Here is a 22,673-nt window from a genome sequence, read left to right on the forward strand (position 1 = left end):
TCAAACCACCGCACTCATCTTAAAGATGAATAACAGCTTATTCTGGAGTCACTTTGAGTGACCACAAATTTAGGTTACCCCAAATCCATCATTTCAATGTGGAAACAGTTTCATGGATTTACAGAACAAAGAAAGTCATAAATTAAAGCAAGCTAAAAATACATTGGTAGGTAACATAGAAGCAGTAACGTTGAGATGGGGAAAACTTTTCTATAAGCCCAAGAAGATAGTTGATGACATTCTTAGCTTTTGGGTCGGTGGAAGCTACCACCACCACCACCACCATAACCACCACCACCACCACCATCACTACTAGCATTACTAGTAGCACTACTAGCAGTAACACGCGTGCGCGTGCGCGCGCGCGCGCACACACACACACACACACACACACACACACACACACACACACACACGTTGATGTGAGACACCTCAACAACTGAGAGCCGTTTCTTCAAGCAACATCCCACGTTGAGGTTCTCAAGACCCTCCCTGCAGGAGAGAACACTAAAAGGTGTTTTTTCTAAAAACTGATAGTAAATGTACGCGGTCGATGGGTGGATATAATGAAGTTTGTGTATGCGTATAGTTTTTCTTTTTGACAGTGTGCTGGCTGTGGAAAGACCTGTCCCTTTGCGACAGAGCTACAGGATTTCTGGGTTTCACTTCAAGAAGTACAGCCGCAGCAGAGATGAGGTGATGCTAAAGGAAGGTGGTTCGAGGGGCCTGGGGAAGCCTTCTCTTAAAACGGGAAATGAGGGGTCAGCAGGTATGGAAAACAAAACACTGATGGGAGTCATTTGACCATTTAGACACACGGTGGGGGCAGTGAAGGAAGGTTCCAGCAGTTGTTGATTCGCTATTCAAAACAGTGAGTGGTTAGGAAAAGGCGGAACCTTTGTCTTCCGCTCTCTGTTTCCCGCGACTCCACTCCTGCAGCTACACTGCCTAATGGACCGCCTCCTTCCCTTTCCCCGGGGGGCCTATCTGGGTGAGTTCCGGAGTTTGTGACTCCAAATTTCCACCAAATCACGAGCGACCTCCCCTAACATTGAGGCCGACCCGCACTGCGCCCGCCTAATCCACGACTGCCTTCTCGGGAGTGCGCGGGCTCGCGGAGCAGGCGAGGTCCCGTATCCACGGGCACGTGCCCGGGCGCGCGTCCCGCGGAGCTCGTTCCCAGCTTCACCTCCCAGCTCTGGTCCCAGTAGCTCGCCGCGCGCCGCCGGCTTCCCCTCACCTCCCAGCCGAGCGGCCTCTAGACCCCGCGCCGTTGGAGCGACCTGGGCGAAGCCAGGCGCTCGGTCCGCCCGAGGGGAAAGGGGAGAAGGACTGGGCGGTCCTGTGCGCCCGGGTAGGCGGAGTGGCAGAATCACCTGAGACCACCAGACAGCTAGCTGCTTCCCACTCCTGCTCGAGCTTCTCACCCGGACTAGTGGTCCAGGCCCGGGAACCCGCGTCACACCGGAGAGGACTGATCACAGCGAGCTAGTGGACATGGCAACACCATTTCTACCCGCGGGGGCCACCACGGGCGACAGCGGTGGGGAACTGAGCTCCGGGGACGACTCCGGTGACTTGGAATCCTTCCAGACCCCTGAGGCCGAGGCGACCCGGAGCCTGGCGGAGCTGTTTGAGAAGGCTGCCGCACATGTTCAAGGCCTGGTTCAGGTGGCCAGCAGGGAGCAGCTCCTGTACCTGTATGCCAGGTACAAGCAGGTAAAGATGGGTGGATAAGAGGACACGGGCTTTTCCTCCAAAAACTTAATAGTAGATGTGCGTGGCTAACGTTCGAGCGTGATGAAGTTTGTATATGTGCTTCGATTTATTTATTTGTTTATTTTTGACCCTGGAGAATAGCATCATTCCGGACGTGGAAAAAAAAATCTCTCTGCTGTCCTGCGAATGATATTTATATAGCCGGGCACCGAATAACAGTGTTTCAGTGGCCTTGCCTCTGAACCTTTACAAAATGAGGATGAGAAAATAAAATTTGTCATTCGCTGTTGCCAACTGGACATGTGGTAGGAACTATGGTAATGCTAATAATAAATTTGGAATTTAAGGGAGTATTACTATATATAAAATGCGAAATACAATATTACTATTGTGATTCTTAGAAACTGTAAATGTAGTTGCCGTGTTTTTAGCTGAATTTGATCCTGCTAGATACAGTCCCTACACTTTTTTTTTTTTTTAAATTAAGGGCTCCATGCAGGCAACATGGAGGGCTGGTGATGAACTCTCGACTCAGCATCCTGAATCGCTTTCATTTCCAAATAAAAGACCCAGGGGAGTAGGCCACTTAGAAAGTTACATGGATATACCGGAATTAAAGTGCAGTTTTTGACTCTAAAACTGAACTTTACCTGAAAGTAAGGAAATGTATGAGTTATAAACGGAAGACTGATTTATCTTGCAAGGTTAGGTACCACAAGGAAAGACTGTTGCTTCCCCTTAGTCAACAGAAACAGCTCAGCAGAACACTGGGTGTTCTGTCTACAGAGAATTCGAGGATGAAAGAACATGATGACACCGCCTTTAAGAAGCTAACAGGATTAGTTAAGGAGTCTAGATGTAAATGTGAAAAAAAAAATCAATGGTTAGGAAATTAGGAAACCCCCAGCTCTTTAGAACTTTGAAAGAAATGAAGTTATGGATAGTAGCCTCTTTTATTTTATTAAATTAAAAAATGCTTCTTGATAGAGTTACATATATTTCTTCTGAACTCTTGTCTTTTTTTTTTAGGTAGTCGTGAGGACCCTCCAGTATTTCTAATTACATTTTGTATTGGGTGTGTGTGTGTGTGTCTGTGTGTCTGTGTGTGCGTGTGTGTGCATGTGTGCACTCGGGTGACAGTGTAGGTCAGAGGACAACTTGCAGGAGTTGGCTCTTTCCTTTCAGTGAGTTGACCCCAGGGTTTCAACTTGGGTTGTCAGGCTTGCTAGCAAGCACGGTTTACACGCTGAGCATCTTGCTGTATTCTTAAACCTGAGATACTGGGTAGAGATGAGCCTTCTTTAGAGGACTGATGGTTATTATGAACACATGCTAATAGTGATGTGGCCTGAGAGGCCCCTGTACAAGGGGTAGCCAGCATCTTGTGTGATGCCAGGTGTGCTGGTGCATGCTCTTGTTCCCAGCACCTTGGGGAGGGAAAGGTGGGTTCTCTCCAAGACAGCAGGTTGCAGGTTAGTTGGAACAACACGGTAAGCCTGTCTCAAAACAAGCAAAAAGTCGTGTAATGGAAAGAATACACAAGCACTTCTGCTACATACCTGGTTATATTGGTTATTTTGAGGAAATTGAGGACAATCAGATATAATTGAATTACAAAGTCAACTATGTTCTTTTTCCTTGGGACTTCGTTTTTACTTAACCAAAACTTTATGGACTCCTTTTAGATGTGGGTGTTTGGCAGATAGTTTCTTGAAGATGAAGTGAACCTGGAAGACAGCTGTAAACGTTTGTTGCCAGTGACTATATTTGAGCTGTCCAAGGAAAAGTAGAGGTTTGGGGAACATGGAGTCTACCATCATGAGCTTGACAGCTCCCCAACGCTCACAGAGTACTTTCATGAGATACGTGTTGGTGATAATGAATGGGAAGTTTCAGTAATGTCTAATGCAGTATGTCAACATTTGGAAATGTCGACTGACGCTGAGCTGTTATCTCTGTATTTCATAAGATAATGTTAAAAGTCAGTGTGAGCAGAAGTCCCATTCAACATGAAAATCAGACAGGTGGTTTTCACTACAACTGTGTAAAAGACCCACAGTGCATTCAGATTCTGCATCATAACTGGTCTTGGGGAAACTAATATTTATTGAGTTTGGGTGTAATATCAGAGAATATCCACAGTTCCTGGGAGTGCTATAAAAATAATTTCTAACACTATATGTGCGATTGAAATTGCTTTATGGCCTCCATCCAAACCAACATACAGAGATAGGTCACTGAAGTATGGCAGTACGACTGTGCCAGACAGTAAAGAGATTTTAAAAAATAGACAATAAGATTTTTTTTTTGTTTTCCATTCTTTTAGTTTACAATGTAGTTGTTTTTCCATACAATTTTATTACTTAAATTATCATATACTAGATTTATTTTTAAATAAATTAATAGTTTAGAGATATGATTTATTTTTTTGTACATGTATGTTCACATGTGTGGGTGCATGTGTGTATTTGTGAGTGTATGTAGAGGTGGGAGGTTGATGCTGGGACTCTTCCTGGATTGCTCTCCGCCATATTCATTGAGACAGGGTCTCTCATGGCACTCAGTTGCTGATGTAGCTCATCTGGGTAGCCAGCCAGTCTGGCCTCTCTAAAATCACATCAACTTCTGAGTTCTGCTACAAGTATAAATTTGCAAATATAAACTATAAATACAAATATAAAAAACTATATACACACTATAGTACATGAGGCTATGCAACTTCTGCCTAGCTTCCAGGACTGGATATATACGAAGATTACAATCAAATACCTTGCTTAAAACAAAGGGGGTGGGAATACTGGAGAGCTAGCCCAGCAGTTAAGAGCATGTGCCTCAGGGATCCCTGTCTTCTGAGATTAGAAGTGAGTAGCCATGCTTACCTGGCATTTCGTTTGACTCTGGGCATCTGAACTCAGGTCCTTACACTTGCAGGACAAGCGATTTAACCACCGAGCAATACCTCCCACCCCAGTCCAAGTTCTCATTTCTAATCTGTATATAAAACAGGTAAAATCCACACATACTAAAGCTCTTTGGAGATTCTCATTCTAAAAATTCAAAGGAATCACATGACCAGAGTTCAAGAACTCCTATTTCAAGTTCCACTTCCATGGCCAGAGACTCTCACAAACATACTATGTGTGTTCTAGTTCAGGTGAAGCAAAGAGGATGAACTCCTTTTGTTTTTTGATTGTTTAATTTCATTTGTGTGTGTGTGTTTGTGCGCGCGTGAGTATGCAAGACACAGTCTGTGTGGAGGTCAGAAGACAACTTTCAGGTTAGTTGTCTCCCTCCACTGTGGGTTCCAGAGATTTAATTCAGATTATCAGGCCTGTGTGGCAAGTGCTTTTACCCACCTACCTGTCTTACTTGTTGCCCTAACCCCTCACCTCTTGAAAAAGTTTCAGTCTGAGTGGGTGTGCATGGTGCCTGCCAAGGCTGGAAAAGGTTATCAGATCTACGGGAACCGGAGTTACAGACAGGTGTAAGCTGCCATGTGGGTCCTGGGAACCGAACCCAGACATTCTGCAAGAGTGGCAGGTGCTGGGCTAGCAGCTCTCCAGCACCCACACTCCTTTGTTTTTAAACAAGATATAATCTTCATATACATCTAGTTGGAGAAGCTAGGCAGAAGTTGCGTGACCTCTGTACTATAGTGCGTGTCTAGTCTGTCTGTCTCCCTTTGTATTTGCAGCAGGGTCTGGCAGTTTATGTGATTTAGAGATGTCAGGATTGAAACGTGTAAGACAGATGATACAGTGAAGGAGTCAGGCCCTGATAAATCCTGATAACTGATCCAGGATTTGCTTATGTGTGAGTTGAGAACATGCTCTTGAGTTTCTGTATCCTCAGTTGTAGGACGGGTTTGTAAAGACCTCACAGGCTGATTGGTGATTATTTACTCTCTGTCCAATTATAAGACAGTGCTCCTGCAGAAGTGTGCTTTTTAGTAAGAACCAGAGGACTACGTGGTCCACAGCTGAGGAAATGACTGGGGTGACACTTGTGGGGGTATACTGCATGTGTGCAGGTGCTCTTGGAGGGCAGAGGGTGTCAGATTGATCCTGAAGCTGGTGGTATTCAAAGACAGTTGTGAGCTGTCCGATGTGGGTGCTGGGAACTGAGCTCAGGTCCTTCAGTAGAGCGACAAGCACTCTTAACTGCCGAGCCATCTCTCCAGCCCCATGAGTGAGTATATTCAGTGTTTATAATGGAGGTTATTTCTGGCAGTGGTAAGCAAGAGCTGAATTCTGTTCTTGTATGACTTTCATTTTTACATTGTTATAATGAAAAGAATCTATAATTTAGCTACAAATGTCATTTGAACCTTAAAAGTCAGGCATAGTGGTATACACCTGTAACTCCAGCCTTGAGAAGTAGAAGTAGGAGGCTCATGAGTTAAAGATAGTCTGAGCTACGTGAGACCCTTGCTTGAAACAATAGCAAAAGTGGTGACCACATGGATGGCATTTATACTATTGTTGAGACTTGAGTGGTTTTTTTTCCAGCTTTTGACATCTAAACTTATCTACTGTGGTGCACTTATTAATTTTATATGTGTACATATATGTGTATGTGTATGTGTACGTGTGTGTGTGTGTGTGTGTGTGTGTGTGTGTGTGTGTGTGTGTATGGAGACAGTGTCTCACTGTGTAGCTCTGAGCTTTTTTCTTCCAGCTTTTGACCTAAACTTACCTACTATGGTACACTTATTAATTTTATATATGTACATGTATGTGTATGTGTATGTGTATGTGTACGTGTGTGTGTGTGTGTGTGTGTGTGTGTGTGTAGACAGTGTCTCACTGTGTAGCTCTGAGCTTTTTTCTTCCAGCTTTTGACATCTAAATTTATTTAGTATAATGCTTTCATTATTTATTTCCTTTTTTTTTTAAAGAAAGAGTTTCACTGTAACCCTGGCTGTCCTGAAACTCACTCTGTAGACCAGACTGGTCTGGAACTCAGAGATCTGCCTGCTGTCATCTCCTGAGTGTGTATGTTAAAGGCATGTACCACCATGCCCAGCTAGTATGGTACATTTTTAGTACAGTGTGTCCTGGATTTGAGGAGGGATTAAGTGCTAGTAGAATCATGAAAATCAGCATTAAAAAAAAACCCCAATATATGAATTCTGAAAAACTGAACTTTATATTTTGTTAACTACCTGTTATGGGGTGGGTGAAATGACTGAGCATGTAAAGCACATGCTATGCAAGCCCAACTTTTTCCCAGAACCCACAGAAAAGTGGGAAGAAAGAGAAGCTACTCCACAGAGTGGCCCCCTGACCTCCCCTACGTACACACACAATAATAAATTAAAACTTACAAAGTTGTATTCTAATGGCAGTAAAGACTATACTTTTATTTGTAATTTGTCTTATAATTAGTCTGCTAGTTTAGAAACTGAGTTATTTGTCACCCATTTTTCCCTGTGTGTTTAGTAGTTACCTTATGTAGAAAGCTGAGACTGCTTGTGTGCTGTTTTTATTTTATTAATTAATTTAGACAAGGTCTCACTGTGTACCTGCCCAGCCTGGAGGATGTTGTATAGACATGGAGGGCCCTGAACTCATAGCTTTGACTGCACAGAGTTCCACGTGCCCCTGTTGCAGGTACTGCTCCTCCTGCTTCTGTTACAGGTGTACACCACCACACCTGGTGCTGCTCCTTGTGCCTCTGTTGCAGGTGTTGCTGCTGTTTTCACCTCAGATTATTTGATATTTTTCTTTTGTCTGCTTTTTGCAAAGAATGTTAAATTTTATTATCATATATATGTGTATATATATAATGTATAGTTATTAAATATGTGTAATAAACTTGAAAAGACAAAAGTTCTCAGATGTTCTTTAGAATAGTAAAATAAATTCTTGATATTTTTCCCCTTTTCTTTTTTAGGTCAAAGTTGGAAATTGCAATATTCCTAAACCAAACTTCTTTGATTTTGAAGGAAAGCAAAAATGGTAAGAACAATTCTTGGAATCTTTAATAAGGTTGTCAGAAATGACTTAGGGGTTTAGGAATTAGAAACGGGTTTAAAAGCAGATTAAAGAATTATTTTTATATTAATCCCTTTGCTGTTCGCTGCTAATGACTGGGAGTTGGGAGGATTAAAAGAATCTGCTGTTAGCTGACTGTAAAGGATCTTTGGCACTGAAGTCAATAAGCGTGCTCACAGCAGAGGGCGCTCTCATGGGAGAGCTCTTTGTTACGCATTGCTCAAGGTTGTCTCCTTGCGTGTTCCTCTGGGGATTGCTGTTTTCCACATACAGAAGCATCATTTTGGAAACACCAGAGAAAGGGAGGGAGAACAAGATAAATCCCCATCTCAGACTTTTCTTTTCTTTTTTTTTTTTTCTTTTCTATTTTTCGGAGCTGGGGACCGAACCCAGGGCCTTGCGCTTGCTAGGCAAGCGCTCTACCACTGAGCTGAATCCCCAACCCCCATCTCAGACTTTTCAATGCCTTGGCCTTGCAGTGGGAAAATCTAAAAAATCCAAAACTAGACCCAGGTTCTCTGTACTCTGAATACATTTTTCACCTGTAATTCATATTCTCACATACTATTTTTTCTTACCTGGCCTAAGTAAAAAAAGAGAAATTGTTAAACAGTAGTGAGCATAGTTACAGAAAAGATTTGTGAGCATCAGCCCTGGTGGTAAAACCAAACGAACACCATTTGGGTGGAGTTATTTACTGCACTGTACCCATTATGTTAAGGAGTCAGTCCTATGTCTGAATAATTACTATAATTCTGGTACCTAGACTTAAGCCCGTGAACATGACTTCAAACCTAAGTTAAAGTTGTCCGTCGTAATTTGTTGTACCCAGTGTCAGTCACAGTCTAAGTCACATGGTTCCTTAGGAACACCTTCCTGTATTTATGCTAAATACTTGGGTTAAAGATCTCTTAGAATAGAGTTTTGTTTGTTATGTTCATTTTTAGATTTATTTTATGTATATAGATGTTTTGCCTGTATGGATGTCCACCACATGTGTCCTTGGTACCCATGGAGACCAGAAGAGGGGTTTAGATCCCCTAAAACTGAAGTTACAGATGGTTGTCAGGTGCTGGGAACCAAATCTTGTTCCTCTGTAAAAAGCACCAAGTGCTCTCTTAACCGCCGGATCATCCAAGCCAAGAGTGGAAGGAGGTTTAGAGAGATAGGCTAATGCATGGATTTGCCCATATAGTCTGTCACTGCCCTGCATAGAGTGTGCGCCCCCGGACACTAGTGCAGCTGTGAGGAGGGCTGAAGCTCAAACCTGGACAGGAGCCACACTCTATAGTTCAGATGGCATTCTGGGGTTATTGTTGTTCTGCTTTTTGAGACAGAGTTTCTCTGTGTAGCCCTGGCTGCCCTGAAATTCACCTTGTAGAGGGGCTGCTCTCAGGCTCAGAGATCTATATGCCTCAGCTTGATGAGTGCTGGGACTAAGGGTGTGCACAGCCACTGCCCAGCATGTGGGATATCCTCAGGGCTTTGATTTAAATTTTTGTCAAATTTTCTCTTAATGATAAGCAGGTTTTGGAATTTTACTTTATTCTGGAGCCTGTCAAATGTAAACTTTTCTCTGAGCTGCTTTGTTTTGAGAAATTCTATCACCTTACTATTACTTTCTCTAATGCATTCCTTGGTTTTCTGTTGTTTTTAGAGTATTATTGAAAAGTTTACATATTTTTCACTGCCTCCCCAAGTTTCTATTTTATAGGCACTCTTATTAATTAGTAAACCAGAGAGCCGTCAGATACCGTCATTGCCAGCACATCAGTCTATTAGTTATAGGACAGACTGACATCCCGCGTCCCTGTTGTGATCCATTGTAAAGGACATGCCACTTACACATTGCTCTTACCGAAATATTTAATCTCATTTTAATCATGATTAATCATTTTGACAAGAATGCTATTTAGGTGAGAAAACAATTAGACAAATCCAAACTGAGTGGTATTTTGTAAAATAATTGTTTTTGACTCTTACAAATGTCAGTGTCATGGAAAGAAAGAGAAGGATAAATGAAGCAGTGTTGTGGGTGAGTTTGCTTGGCTTCTGGTCTGGGAAGACAAAGTCATACAGGGCGTTGTGGTGACAGTCCAGGGACTCTGGATAGATTGTGTCTATGTAATAGAATTGATATGATTCCCGGGTGATACAAACTTACGTATTTAGGAATGAGGTGTTATTATATGTATAAATAACTATCAAGAGGGCCAGAAAAATTTTAGAAAACCTCAGAAAGACCTTGCTTTCTTCATAGAGGCAGGAAAGTAGGGAAGAACAGGACCAGGCTCTCTTTATAATACAGTGAAGATAGAGAGACCTGGTTAGAAGGGTAGAGTTGGGGGTTGGGGATTTAGCTCACTGGTAGAGCGCTTGCCTAGGAAGCGCAAGGCCCTGGGTTCGGTCCCCAGCTCCGAAAAAAAAAGAACCAAAAAAAAAAAAAAAAAAAGAAGAAGGGTAGAGTTGGCTGGGGCAAATGGAATAGGCTGTCCTGGTAACCTGGGTAGTTAATTCGTAAGACAGGAAGTATTCTACTGGTCTGTAAATGATACAGTCTCAAGAGGGTGACTCTGGGCTTAGGGAGATTAAATAGTAGAATACCATAGTTTGTGATATTTCAAAATTCAACAGGTCTGCAAGATATCTGTGTTCTAAAATTTCATGAGAGAGGGCAAATAGGGGAAGAGTATTTCCAAAGGTCCTAAGGTAGTAAGTTTTATACTTCTATCAAAACATAATTGGAGTGCTTCTCCTCTACACAGTTATCTTTGCCTTCAGATCACTGAAATACACATGTAAAATATTAATAATAGGAAATACGGTAGCTGGATGTGATATTGTGAGTTTAAAGTCAGCCTGGGCTGCACACTGAGATCCTGTTTAAAAACCTGCTGTTTGTGTTCTTGGCTGTTCTGTGCTGTAGGGAGGCATGGAAAGCCCTCGGCGACTCAAGCCCTAGCCAAGCAATGCAGGAATATATCGCGGCAGTTAAAAAACTAGATCCAGGATGGAATCCTCAGGTAAGACTTCCTAGCTGTATACTTTCTGAAAACTTACCTTTCTCCCAAACAAATGTCTAACTAAGCTTTGGTGTGTAAGTAACATGTCTTAAGCTTCAGTTCATTAAAAAAAAAAAAAAAAAAAAAAAAAACAAAAACCTCTAAGATAATTGCAATATTTATCTGTGAAAATAACTACTTAAATATTACCATGAGCAGTAACTGATACAGTAACTGATACCTCTGAGGTATAGTTTAATCTTGTAAGAACTGAATTTATATCAGAATTTGGAGACCATCATCTTGGGAGTAAGAAAACTTCTTTTAATTAAAAAAATTGGGTGGGGTGGAGAGATGGCTCAGTGGTTAAGAGCATCCACTGCTCTTCCAGAGGTCCTGAGTTCAATTCCCAGCACCCACATCAGGTAGCTCACAACCACCTGGGAGAACAACTTCAGGGGCTCCAACTCCTGGATTCCATGTCATTTACAGACACCCACACAACAGACATACATATAAAGAAAATAATAATACAGCTCTTTAGAGGCAGATGCAGGTGGATCTGAGTTTGAGGCCAGTCTGGTCTACAGAGTGAGTTCCAGGGCAGCCAGGGCTACACAGAGAAACCCTATCTCAAAAAACACAACCAAAACCAAAACAAAAGTTTGGATTTATTTATCTTATTTTATAGGAGTGCATATGTGGACCCTGTGAGTGCAGTGCCCTTGCAGGCCATAAGAGGGCGACAGTTTCCCCTGAAACGGTGTCATAGCTGATAGCCACCTTTAGTGCAAAGTACTGGGGTGAGCAAGGGCTCTTCACTACTGACCCAACGCTCCAGCTCCTCTTTGATATTTTAGTGAGCGTTTTCTATGCAAGTTTGAGAGACAACATAAATATGACATCATTTCTGCCATCATGTAGTTTAAGGCATGAAGGAATAATAAAACACTTTAAGATTCATGTTTAACATATAAATTCTAGAGAATTGCACAGGGAAAAAAATGACTGTGGATGTTAGAGGCATTGGATAATGTTAACTTACATGGACTGCCTTTCTAGGATACTTATGGAGAATGCCTAGAAAGAATTTAGTACAGCTGGGGTTGCTAATTTTATTTTGAAATATTTTTAAAGGCATTTTAAAATTAAATTATTGTGTGTGTGCTTGTACCACATACATTTGGAAGAAAATAACTTACAAGGGGTTCTGTTTTTTTCCTCTACCATGTGGGCCTTGAGGATTAAACTCAGGTAGTCAGGCTCAGAGACAAACAGCCTTTACCCTCTAATCTATCCTGATGTCCCTGAAAAATATATTTTAAAAAATTTAACGTGTATCTGTGAGTCTTCACAAGTATGTATGTGCATTGTGTGCATTCCTGGTGCCCACAGAATGCAGAAAAGGGTGTTTGACCCCCTCTGGAGTTAGAATCGCAGGGGTTATGAGCTGCCATGTGGATACTGGGAACTGAACGCCAGATCTTAGAAAAGATATATGTGCTCTTACATGTATTATATATGTAATATATGTATTAGCTGCTGAGCTCTCTCTCCATTCCCATTTAAAATATTAAAAGAAAATAAAACCAAAATACTGGTAGAAAGGTACGCAGGATAGAGGTTGGGTCAGTGTGATTGCCTGGGATGCAGAGGCAGACAGAGTTCAAGGCCAGCCTGTTCTATAGATTGTGTTCCAGGACAGCCAGCACTACAGAGAGAAACTATCTTCAAAACCAAAACCAAACACTGTAATCTCTTAAAGATGCCAGGCAGAGGCAGAGAACCAGGTAGATCTCAGCCTGGTCTACATCCCAGAACAGCCAAGAGAAGTTTCAGAAAGCCAAAACCAGTCCTTCTTGACTTCCTTTTTATCCACCCCCACCCCCCTTTGCTTTTAGACTGGTAAGAGGCATACTACCCGACCTCAGTGTTAGGAGAGCTTTGACATTAGGTTTGATGTTAGCCGTTTAGGATAAAAAGAGTGATTTTCATGGACTAGATAGAGATGAGCCCAGTGTTAGAGCGCTTGCTTAGCAGTTCTGAAGCCCCAGTTCAAGTTACAGCACACCCCCTCAAAGAAAAAAGAAAAGGAAAAAATTACTTTCTTTTGCCTAGTTGTTTCTAAGACATAAACTAAACACACATTGTATATGGCTTAGGTTTACATGTATTATCTTTTGAAATTACCATAGAAGTCTTAGAACTATTTTTGTCTATATTTTAGAAGTTAGGAAATTGAGACATAGAGAGAGGTTTATTAACTTCCCTACAGTTAATAAGTAACAAAGACATTAGAAACTTCTATCCTGGGGAAGTGGCTCAGCAGTTCCTCATGAGGTCCTGAGTTCAATTCCCAGCAACCACATGGTGGCTCACAACCATCTGTAGTGAGATCTGGTGCTTTCTTCTGGCCTGCAGGCATATATGCAGGCAGAACGTTGTATATATAATGAATAAATAAATCTTTTTTTTTTTTTTTTTTGGTTCTTTTTTTCGGAGCTGGGGACCGAACCCAGGGCCTTGCGCTTCCTAGGTAAGCGCTCTACCACTGAGCTAAATCCCCAGCCCCAGAATAAATAAATCTTAAAAAAAAGAAAAGAGAAGAAAAGAAAAATAGGATCCATCTTAAAAATAAACAAAGAAATTTCTACACAAAGAAATTAAAGTGACTTAACCTTGCCACACCGCTGTTTGAATCACACATAGACACATCCACACACAAATACAAACACAAATACAACCAAACCAAACCTTTATGTTTGACTATGTAAAGTTCCAGGCCTTCAAACAGTTATTTTTGTTAAAGCTACATAGTGACTTAATACAGCCCTCTGCCTGGGTTTTACTCAAGAGTGTGTTGATCGGTGGGGATGGAAAAAGAATCCTTTGTTTTTATGTAATTTTGGCAGGGAGAAGTAGAGTTTTAATACAGACAATTAAAATTTCTAATAGTAGAGGAAATGTCTTTGTAGATGGCCTTTCTCTAGCTTTAGCGGTTATATTCACTCTGCCATTCCGTTTACATGTTCTCACACTCATCTGTATCTATAAACTCTGGTAGTTTGTTTTGGTTTCTGAGACAGGGTCTCTGTGTCACCCTGGCTGTCCTGGAACTCACCTTGTAGATCAGGCTGGCCGGCTTCTGCCTTTGAGTGCTGGTATGAGCCACCACCGCCCAGCTAAATATTTTTTTCTAAACTGTTTGAGATAAATTGGTGACATCGTGTTCATTTTCCCTAAATACTTGCATGTTTATTTTCTAAGAACAAATAGCTTTCTTTTCATAACTATACCTTAGTAATCAAAATCAGGAACTTTATTTTAATTTTTATATTTTTGTATGTATTTTAGGAAGCTGTTAGGAAGATTAGAAATGTTGATCCATCCTTATTGTGGAATCTGCAGTGCATATTCAAGTTTTCATTTACTTTAACGATGTCCTTTCCGTTTATTTGCTAAAGTTCCTACCACAGCCTGGTTTAGCACTGTGCATTGTATCACTTGGCGCTTGTCTTTAGGCTCCTACTTTGCAACAGTTTGAATATAAAAGTAAACCTGTTATTTTGGAGGATGTCCGTCATTTTGGATTGCTTATAATCAGCTTCAGATTGCACATTCTAGGAGTAACACAGAAGTGTGTTCTCGATGCGTTTTACCAGCAGCGACTCCAGGATCTCTGTTTTGGTATTGATGATGTCAACTTTGATCACTTGGATAATGATGGCGTCTACCAGGTTTCCCTACCGAGAAGCTCCTGTTTCTTTATAATTAGTGAGTAATTTGAGGAACTCTATGAACTGTATGAAAGCATCCTGGCTAATTTTATGTCAGCTTGACACAAGCTAGAGTTGTCAGAGAGGAGGGGCCCTCGATAGAAAATGCCCCCATAAGATGCTCTGCAGGCGAGCCCGTGGGGGCTCTTTCTTAATTAGTGATTGGTGTGGAGGGCACGGCCTGTTGGGTGGGGACCCCTGGGCCGGTGGTCCTGGGTTCTATAAGAAAGGATGAGCAGGCCATGTGAGCAGTGCCCTGCCTTTGCCTCTGCCTCCAGGGTCCTGCCCTGCATGGGCTCCTGCCCTGACTTCCTTCAGTGATGAACAGTGATGTGGGATCACAAGCCGAATAAACCCTTTCCTTCTCAAGTTGCCTTCATCATGGTGATTCACCACAACAATAGTAACCCTAACTAAAACAGAAAGGACTTTTCATTTCTCCATTCATCTGTCCATCCACCATCCACCCATAAATTCCTTAAAAAAAAGTGCGAAAGGTCTGAGATTTCGCCCTGTATACAAACTAGGTTACCCTATTTCTGTTTCTTAAATGCTGGCAGAAGCATTTCTTCTGGCTCCTGGTCAGCCCAGGGCTTGGCAAACTGCATGAACTTCATCTGTTTGCATCCATTTCCCACATCTCCCAAGTCCCAAGGAGGACACAGGTAGGGTTAGCTGGAGTTCTGCATATGCAGTGGGTTGTGCATATAGGGAAAGAGAGAGCACTGGGTTGCAGGAATTCACAATGTATAGCAGCCCTGCTTTTTGTTAGGGGCTGGAGAGATGTTACTGCATTCCCAGAGGTGTTTTGGTGGTCACACAGGCCTGAGAAATGGCCTACGTAGAGAGCGGTGAGGACCTGGTCAGTTGAGCGAGAATGCGTAGGGATTTCAGTGTCTGCGGTAGCTTGGCTTTCCCAGGGTCCGTGCATTTATTTTATATAGACTGTGGGTTTCTGTTTTATTCATGCAGTATAGCCCCTTGACCACAATTTGTCCGCTAAAATCCTTCAAACTGGGTCCTCTGTCCTTTTCACATGCCCTTGGGGCATTTTCTTTCTTACTTATGGACACAGATATTCCAATGCTATAGGTTTTCTAGGGGTCTGTAGCAAAGTGCCACAAGCTCCTTAAACAACAGACATCTATTTTCTTACAGTCTAGAGGGTAGGTGTTGGAAAGGAGGAGTTAGCATCTATAGGGAAGAAGCTTCTTTCTTCTGGTGGCTTGCAGACATTCTGTGTCTTGTGGTGGCTGTTTTAGCGTCCTCCTCTGTTGCTGGGACAAAACAGCAGCTGAAAGTAACTTGGAGAGACAGGGGTTGTTTGCCTTATATATTACAGTCCATGACTGGAGGAAGTTAGGGCAAAAACTCAAGGCAGGGACCTAGAGGCAGGAACTGAAGCAAGCCGGTGACGGAATGGTGCTTTCTTGTATAGCCCAGGCCACCTGCTTAGGGGCAGTACTGCTCACAGTGTGCTAGGTGGCCCCCATGTCAACTAGCAACAAAGGAAATACCCATCGGACATGCCCACAAGCCAGTCTATTGGAAACAAATCCTCAGTTGAAGCTCCCTCTTCCCAGGTGTGTCAGTCAGGTTGGCGACCAAGGTTAGCTGTCACAGTGGCCAAACTCCAGTGTCTTCACACGGTTGTCTTGCTGAGGTTTCTCAGCTTCCTCTTTCTTATGTGGGGACATCAGTCCACCCTAATCCACTGTGACTTCAGTTTACATCTGGAAGATGATTTTCTTTCATTTTTTTTCTTTTTGTTTTGGTTTTGGAGACAGGGCTTCACTGTGTAGCCCTGGCCTTCTAGAACTCAATCTGTAGACCAGACTGGCCTAAACTCAGACCCCTACTTATGCCTGGATTAAGGGCATGCCCCCCCCCCCCCCGTGGCCCTTCTTTTAACTGAAGATGATTTTCTATCCCCCTGCTCACCTTTTAAAGACAAGATCTCACTATTCTTCCAGAATGGCTAATATATTCACCAGGCTATAAAGTTTTTTTCTAAATTAAAAATCAGAGTTTTTCAAGATTCCTGAAGACTGCTTGGCATTTTCCTTACCTCTTTGAAGATATTCTTGTTTGGTAGTGAGTAGTGTGATGGCCGCTGTCTCTCTTGAGCTCTTTACGAAGGTTTCTAGTGCTCACAAAGAATGTGATTAAATTTAAACTCTTCTCCAGATCTCACTGATTAAAATACACCATCACATATTTTGAATGTGTACTTGCATTTTATCCTAATATGTAAAAGATTATTGTTATAGTGAACCAACTATAAAAGACTTTTCTAAGATTTTAGTTGGCTTTATTTTGCAATTCTAGTGTTGATAACCCTCAAATAGATTGGTTTTTAGACTTTAATTGGCTTAATTTTGGCTTCTAGAATCAGACAGTCCTTCATTCTATAAAATACAATAACTATTTTTCTTTTCCCTAACATCTATTAAATGATTGTTAATTATCACCCTATGCATTGGTTGTACTTTATCTTATATAAGTTATAGCTCGTGGAACTAGAATATAGCTGCTGGTAGCATAGGCAGACAGTGTCTGCCGGAGGAGCGTCTGCTGCGGCGGGAGTAAGTGATGTTTAGGTACACAGCACGGCGCTTTAGAAGGTGATTGGTGTATGGACAGAAAGCGGGGAGAAGCAGAGGGATACAGGAGGCGGGAGTGAGTCCAATGTGCTGAGCAGGGAAGGCCCACTTAAAAGGTGACCTTGAGCATTAAGGAAGGGAAACAGTGAGCCACATGTGTGGAAGAACATTCCAGATGATACAAGAGATGGCTGGGTCATACCTGCTGTGCTTTACAAACTGCCAGGGCTAGTGTGGGAGGGAACGAGGAGCAGAGAACTAGAAAATTTACTGGACAATAAACATAGTAGTTTACTGTCAGGATTATGACTTTTACTCTAATGAAAAGGGAAAGAGTTCTATGGAGAATATACTCCAGTCATAAGCTTGTAAAAGTATAAATATTCTATATTGTCCAGCAAACAATACCTTAATAAAGTTAATGTAGGCATAAAATATATGGGACAAAAATATGAAACACATGAACGAGTGTAAAATGAAACCTTGCAACACACATGCCACACACCAAACCATGTCTTTAGAAGTGTGGCTCCATGTGCGCAGTTCTGAAGAACTGCATGTGATACTGAGGTGCTAATGTCAGCAGGAGTGGCAGGGATGCGAGGCACGGGGTGGGGTGTGAGCGTGTGTGCGTGTGAGCGATCACAGTGCATTCTGATGCTTGCACAAAGAGTCACGTGCCATGGCCAGTGAGCATCTGCAGGTACTAACAGTTCCAAAGGCTGGTAAGTTTCGGTGTCTCAAATATTTTCCAGCTGAAATGTTTCTAGTAGATTAAGAGGTAGAATTTGAACATTTATTTGTTAATCCATAAGTGGTGAGTCTGGATAGCTCACGTAGATTAGTGTTTCTTCATCTGGTACTGTATTTCTCCTCATCCCTAGTCAGACCTCTCGTGACCACCAGAGGGCGGAAAGCTCATAGGAAATGAGATGAAGATTTTATTTGGGAGTTAACCAGGGCTTCCCGAGTGTTTCAGTGCAACTGTCCGTACTTCATTTTTCACCGATTATCCCCTCTCCCTTAAAAAAGAAAAAGACGAAAGCTTAGATCTTGACATTTACTTAGAATGTCATTAGTAAGGTCATTTCTCTTTGCCTCACTGGTCGGGCGACTCTTGGATCCATTTTATTTTACCTGTGTGTTATCTAGAAAGATAATAGCTATGAGAACTGAGTCTCCAAGTAAAGTAGTTGTGTAGATGTCCAGCAGCCATCCAGCCTCTGCAAAGCCTGCTTCGTCCAGTTTGGGTAGCAGCATCTACTGGTCTTTTATCTGTAAGAAATCATTTAAAAACCCAGGCACCGAACCCAATGGCTGTCACCCTAGCTCTTGTGGGGTGGAGACAGTTGCATATCAGAATATAGACACGTGAGCAGCACGCGGGTAGGCCTGGCATCTGTCTTTGCTGTTTTTTGTTTGTATGTGTCACCAAATTAATTTGGAGCACATCCCAGAGTTGTGAGTGCCCGCTGCCCCACACCCTGCTCCTTTGAGTATTAGTTCAGTTGTCTGTCTTTACTAGCTGTGTTCTCAGCCCGTTCGCCTGCAGGAATAAGCTCCCTTCTGTTGTATTACCATTTGGAGTTGGAGTTATCTTTCTCTCCCATTGTACTGTAGGCATCAGAGTCAGGGCTGTGCCACAGTCACGGCACCTGAAACAGAAGCTGTGGATTAGTAACTGTTAGGCCTAACTGGACTCACAGGACTTCTGTGGCACCAAACACAGATGTAAGAAGAGGGCTGAGGTGTAGCTCTGTGATGAAGCAGTTGCCTAGCACACATGAGGCCCTGGGCTCCTTCCCCTGCACTGAACAGTCTTACAGAGGAGAATAATTTGCTTCAGGAACAAGCTGGCAAGAAAAACCCAAAATTTGTTGGCTGGACTGTACTGAATAAATTCAGTCGTCATTTGAAAAGCTGTCCTATAGAGGGCAGTGTTTCCTAGTTGACATAGCCTGTTCTGCCTCTCACGTGAAATCCTTGTGCTCATTTTGTGTGTTTATCTCTCTTGTAGACACAATAAGATAACTGCTAGGAATTAAAGTAAGACATTTTGAGTATAATTAAAAATAAAATTGAAGGATCAAGATGACAGTTTAGAAAAGAACATTTATTATCTTTGTATCAAAAATGTTATTGTCTTGTGTTAATAGATTAAAACCTATAAGATGAGGGTTTGCTTTCCTGTGTAGTTCATGTAAGTTAAGAAAATTTAGTGACCCAAATTTCCTGGTGACCCTCACTTATTGAAAACTTTGGAGGAAACTAGTATTCCATGCAGCTTCTTTCTCATCGGGACCTGAGCCATTTTGCTTGTGCAGTAGAACAGAGCTTTTTAATTAAAACAGTTGTACATTTAGGTAGACTAACTGAATTCTGATGTTAAAGCTCGAAATAATGTAAGAATAAGTTTTGCTTAGTTTAAGAAATTATTTTTTTTAAATTTTGTGTTAAAAAGTAACCAGAATATTTTAATTAGAAATTATGTTATTATTTTACCTACTACAAAATCATTATTCTAATAACATACTTTATTATAATGTGTTCTGTTATATTAGAAACAGAAATCTATTTTGAATCAAATTTATTAGTCTCCAAATATAGGATATTTCTTTTTTTTAAAATTTATTTATTATATATAAGTACACTGTGGCTATCTTCAGACACACCAGGAGAGGGCATCAGATCTCATTATAGTTGGCTGTGAGCCACCATGAGGTTGCTGGGAATTGAACTCAGGACCTCTGGAAGAGCAGTCAGTGCTCTTAACTGCTGAGCCATCTCACCAGCCCATAGGTTATTTCTGATACAGAAAAGCACCATGTATAGTAATAATACAGAGTAATCTATACCATATTGCTTTTTAAAGGGTTGGAAGTTTTCTAGGAGCTATAGAATTCTTCTGTCTTACTTCAGTGTACCCATTTAATCTACCAGAACCCTGACTTAAAGGGGTGTGGTCTTTTTGTTAGCTTCAGGAGAACTGGCAAGATGCATATAGCAGCATTCCTGTTGGGGTTTTCAGTTTCTTCTGCACATGCATTTATCTGAGCTTCAGAGTTTTCCTGTTCTATTTGCCAGTTAAGGAAAGGAAGTAATTTGTTAGTCTGTATTTTCATGTTTGTATAAAGCACAGCTTCATTCTTTATTTAAAAGTATATATTATATATATGTATATAATATGATACACACATATATACATATATGTGTGTGTATATATGTGTGTGTGTATGTGTGTGTGTGTGTGTATATATATATATATATATATATATATATGGTAACAAAACTTGTGATACGTTTAGCTTGAGATAACTGTGTAGTGTCCACACTGGGCCTAGTGACATTAGGTTGCTTTGGAATCAGACACATGACTACTTAATTATGTAGACGTAATATATAACTCAACATCTTAGAGTTTTTCAGTTTTTCCTTAAGTTGAGTTTTTAATATATTTGAAAAATATTAGTAAAACTCTAAATGTCCTGTGATTTTTGGTTCATAAAAAGAGGATTGTGGGGCTGGAGAGATGGCTCAGCAGTTAAGAGCACTGACTGCTCTTCCAGAGGTCCTGAGTTCAATTCCCAGCAACCACATGGTGGCTCACAACCAGCTGTAATGGGATCTGATGCCCTCTCCTGGTGTGTGTGAAGACAGCTACAGTGTACTCACATACATAAAATAAATCTTTAAAGAAAAGAGAGAGAAGTTAACTAATTTAGCCAGGAGACTGAGTCAGTTCCCCATACAAGCACACTCGATCGTAAGGTCCCAGACAGCTTGCCTCATTTAGCCTTTTGGGTTATTTTTCTCATGCCACATTATTCAACATTCAGGATTTTCTAGCTCTTTGGTATATGGGTTCTACATTCTGTCTCCTTACGGACCCCGAGACTTTGGTCCATTTCTTTGGAGCCCGTTGACCTTTCCTGGGGCTGCCATTGGTCTCAGGTACTTCTGTGGTTCTTTCAAAAGAGCACTAGCTGTGCTGGAGCTCAGGTCCATTACTCTGCAGCTGTGCCTTCTGCCTTGACAGCACAGTCCTGTTTCTCTCTGTATTTACCAGTGATGTGAGTGAGTGTTGGCAGAGTCATAACAAATTAGGGATCGTAAAGCAATAGACAATTTGTCTTCTATTTCCCGGTCTTAAGCTGAATCTCTAAAATGACCTCAGTCAGTGTGTGGCCTTTGAAGTATTTAGAAATGCTGCTCTTATATTTAGACGTACACTATGAAACTTCAGCATGGATTGAAATATGGAGTTTCATAATTTTAATCATGTTAAGTGTAAAACGACTAAGGGTATATGTGTCTAATGTATACACAGATATTGGTATGGGCATCACCACTTTTTAATGTAAATAAAAAGTTTCAAAGTGTATCAGAAGCGAGTGTAGACACTGTTTTGGTGGTGGTGCTTTCCTTTTCTGTATGTGCATACATGTGCATAACCTTCCTTGTTTTTACTACTTGCTATACATCATTCCATATTGGCTATTACAGAAGAAGTTTGATATTATTGATAAACAATAAGGCATTTCAAACCCTGAATCGGCAAAACTGCATCTCCGTTATGAATGCTGCATTCTAAATACTGCTCTGACCACTACTTGAAAATTTCAAAACTGTTTTGAAATTTATCTTTAGGTGTTTCAGTTCTTAACATTTGGGAGTCTTTAAACTTGGTATTATGAATCTATTTGGAGGAATTTTGAGGTTAATTTCCTTTCCTGTACCTATCCTGTGAAATTTGGCTCAAAATTTTATATATTGAGGGACTGAATATTTCAAGTCTAATGTTTATACACAGCTAGTTAAATCATTTTTATTTTAATCTTGTTTGCTTTTTTTAAGTATTCAGTGAGCATTTCTCTTGTTTGTGTTTATCCCACTGAACTCTGTGTTGTTGTTTTCTTGGGTATTCTGCAGCATTTCTTCATTTCTAAGTGTTACGGTTTGTTTGTCTGTTTTTTAAATATATTTCTATTTGCAATGTAAAATTGAAGGTAGCTATGTTAAACTTATCTTTGGGAATTGATTCATTTAAGATGTATTGAGCCCCTTCGGGCTGTATTAGTATAAACTAATGCTGGAATCCCTCTGAAATCTTACAATAATGATGATTAACTATGTATCCCCTTCTGAATTTTGTTTTGTCTTTGTTTTTGCTTTTTTAGAGACAGGATCTCACTATGTAGCTCTGACTGTCTTGGAGCTCATGATATAGACCAGGCTAGCCTCAAACTCACAGATCCACCCACTTCTTCCTCCCAAGTGAAAGGACTAAAGGCAGATTCCTTCATTACTGGCTATCTTCTAAATATTTTAAGGAATTAATGTGCTTTCTAATGTGATTTTCCCAGTAAACTCAAGATTGCAAATGACTCAGTTTTTAGTGTCTTCTACCATTTCCGCTGATCAGTGTAGAATCAACAAATCATATCATCCACTGTCATTGACTTACGATTTCGTAAAGCTGAGTTAGGTCTTAAGATTCTTTCAGAGGTTAATATTCTCTCTCTCTCTCTCTCTCTCTCTCTCTCTCTCTCTCTCTCTCTCATACACAGACACAGACAC

The 22,673-nt window shown here is 41.2% G+C and overlaps 1 protein-coding gene across 8 annotated transcripts in view; it reads left to right on the forward strand.

Moving 5' to 3' along the window:
* Nucleotides 1-957: 957 nt before the first annotated feature.
* Nucleotides 958-22,673, forward strand: part of Acbd6 (acyl-CoA binding domain containing 6) — a 135,563-nt gene continuing 113,847 nt past the window's right edge. For 3 of the 8 annotated variants that reach the window (XR_005492218.2, XM_039090468.2, XM_017598704.3), the window contains exons 1-3: nucleotides 972-1,719; nucleotides 7,615-7,679; nucleotides 10,642-10,738. Coding sequence is in view for 5 of the 8 variants with exons in the window: in XM_039090468.2 (XP_038946396.1) it covers nucleotides 1,498-1,719; nucleotides 7,615-7,679; nucleotides 10,642-10,738 (384 nt within the window). In the remaining 3 variants the exon portion in view is untranslated. Of the gene's footprint in view, nucleotides 1,720-7,614; nucleotides 7,680-10,641; nucleotides 10,739-22,673 lie in introns of all 8 variants that reach the window. The other 5 variants (XR_010056910.1, XR_595498.4, XM_006250031.5 and 2 more) reach the window with 4 other exon arrangements.

Source organism: Rattus norvegicus, chromosome 13 (assembly GCF_036323735.1).
Source record: "Rattus norvegicus strain BN/NHsdMcwi chromosome 13, GRCr8, whole genome shotgun sequence".
NCBI lineage: Eukaryota > Metazoa > Chordata > Mammalia > Rodentia > Muridae > Rattus > Rattus norvegicus.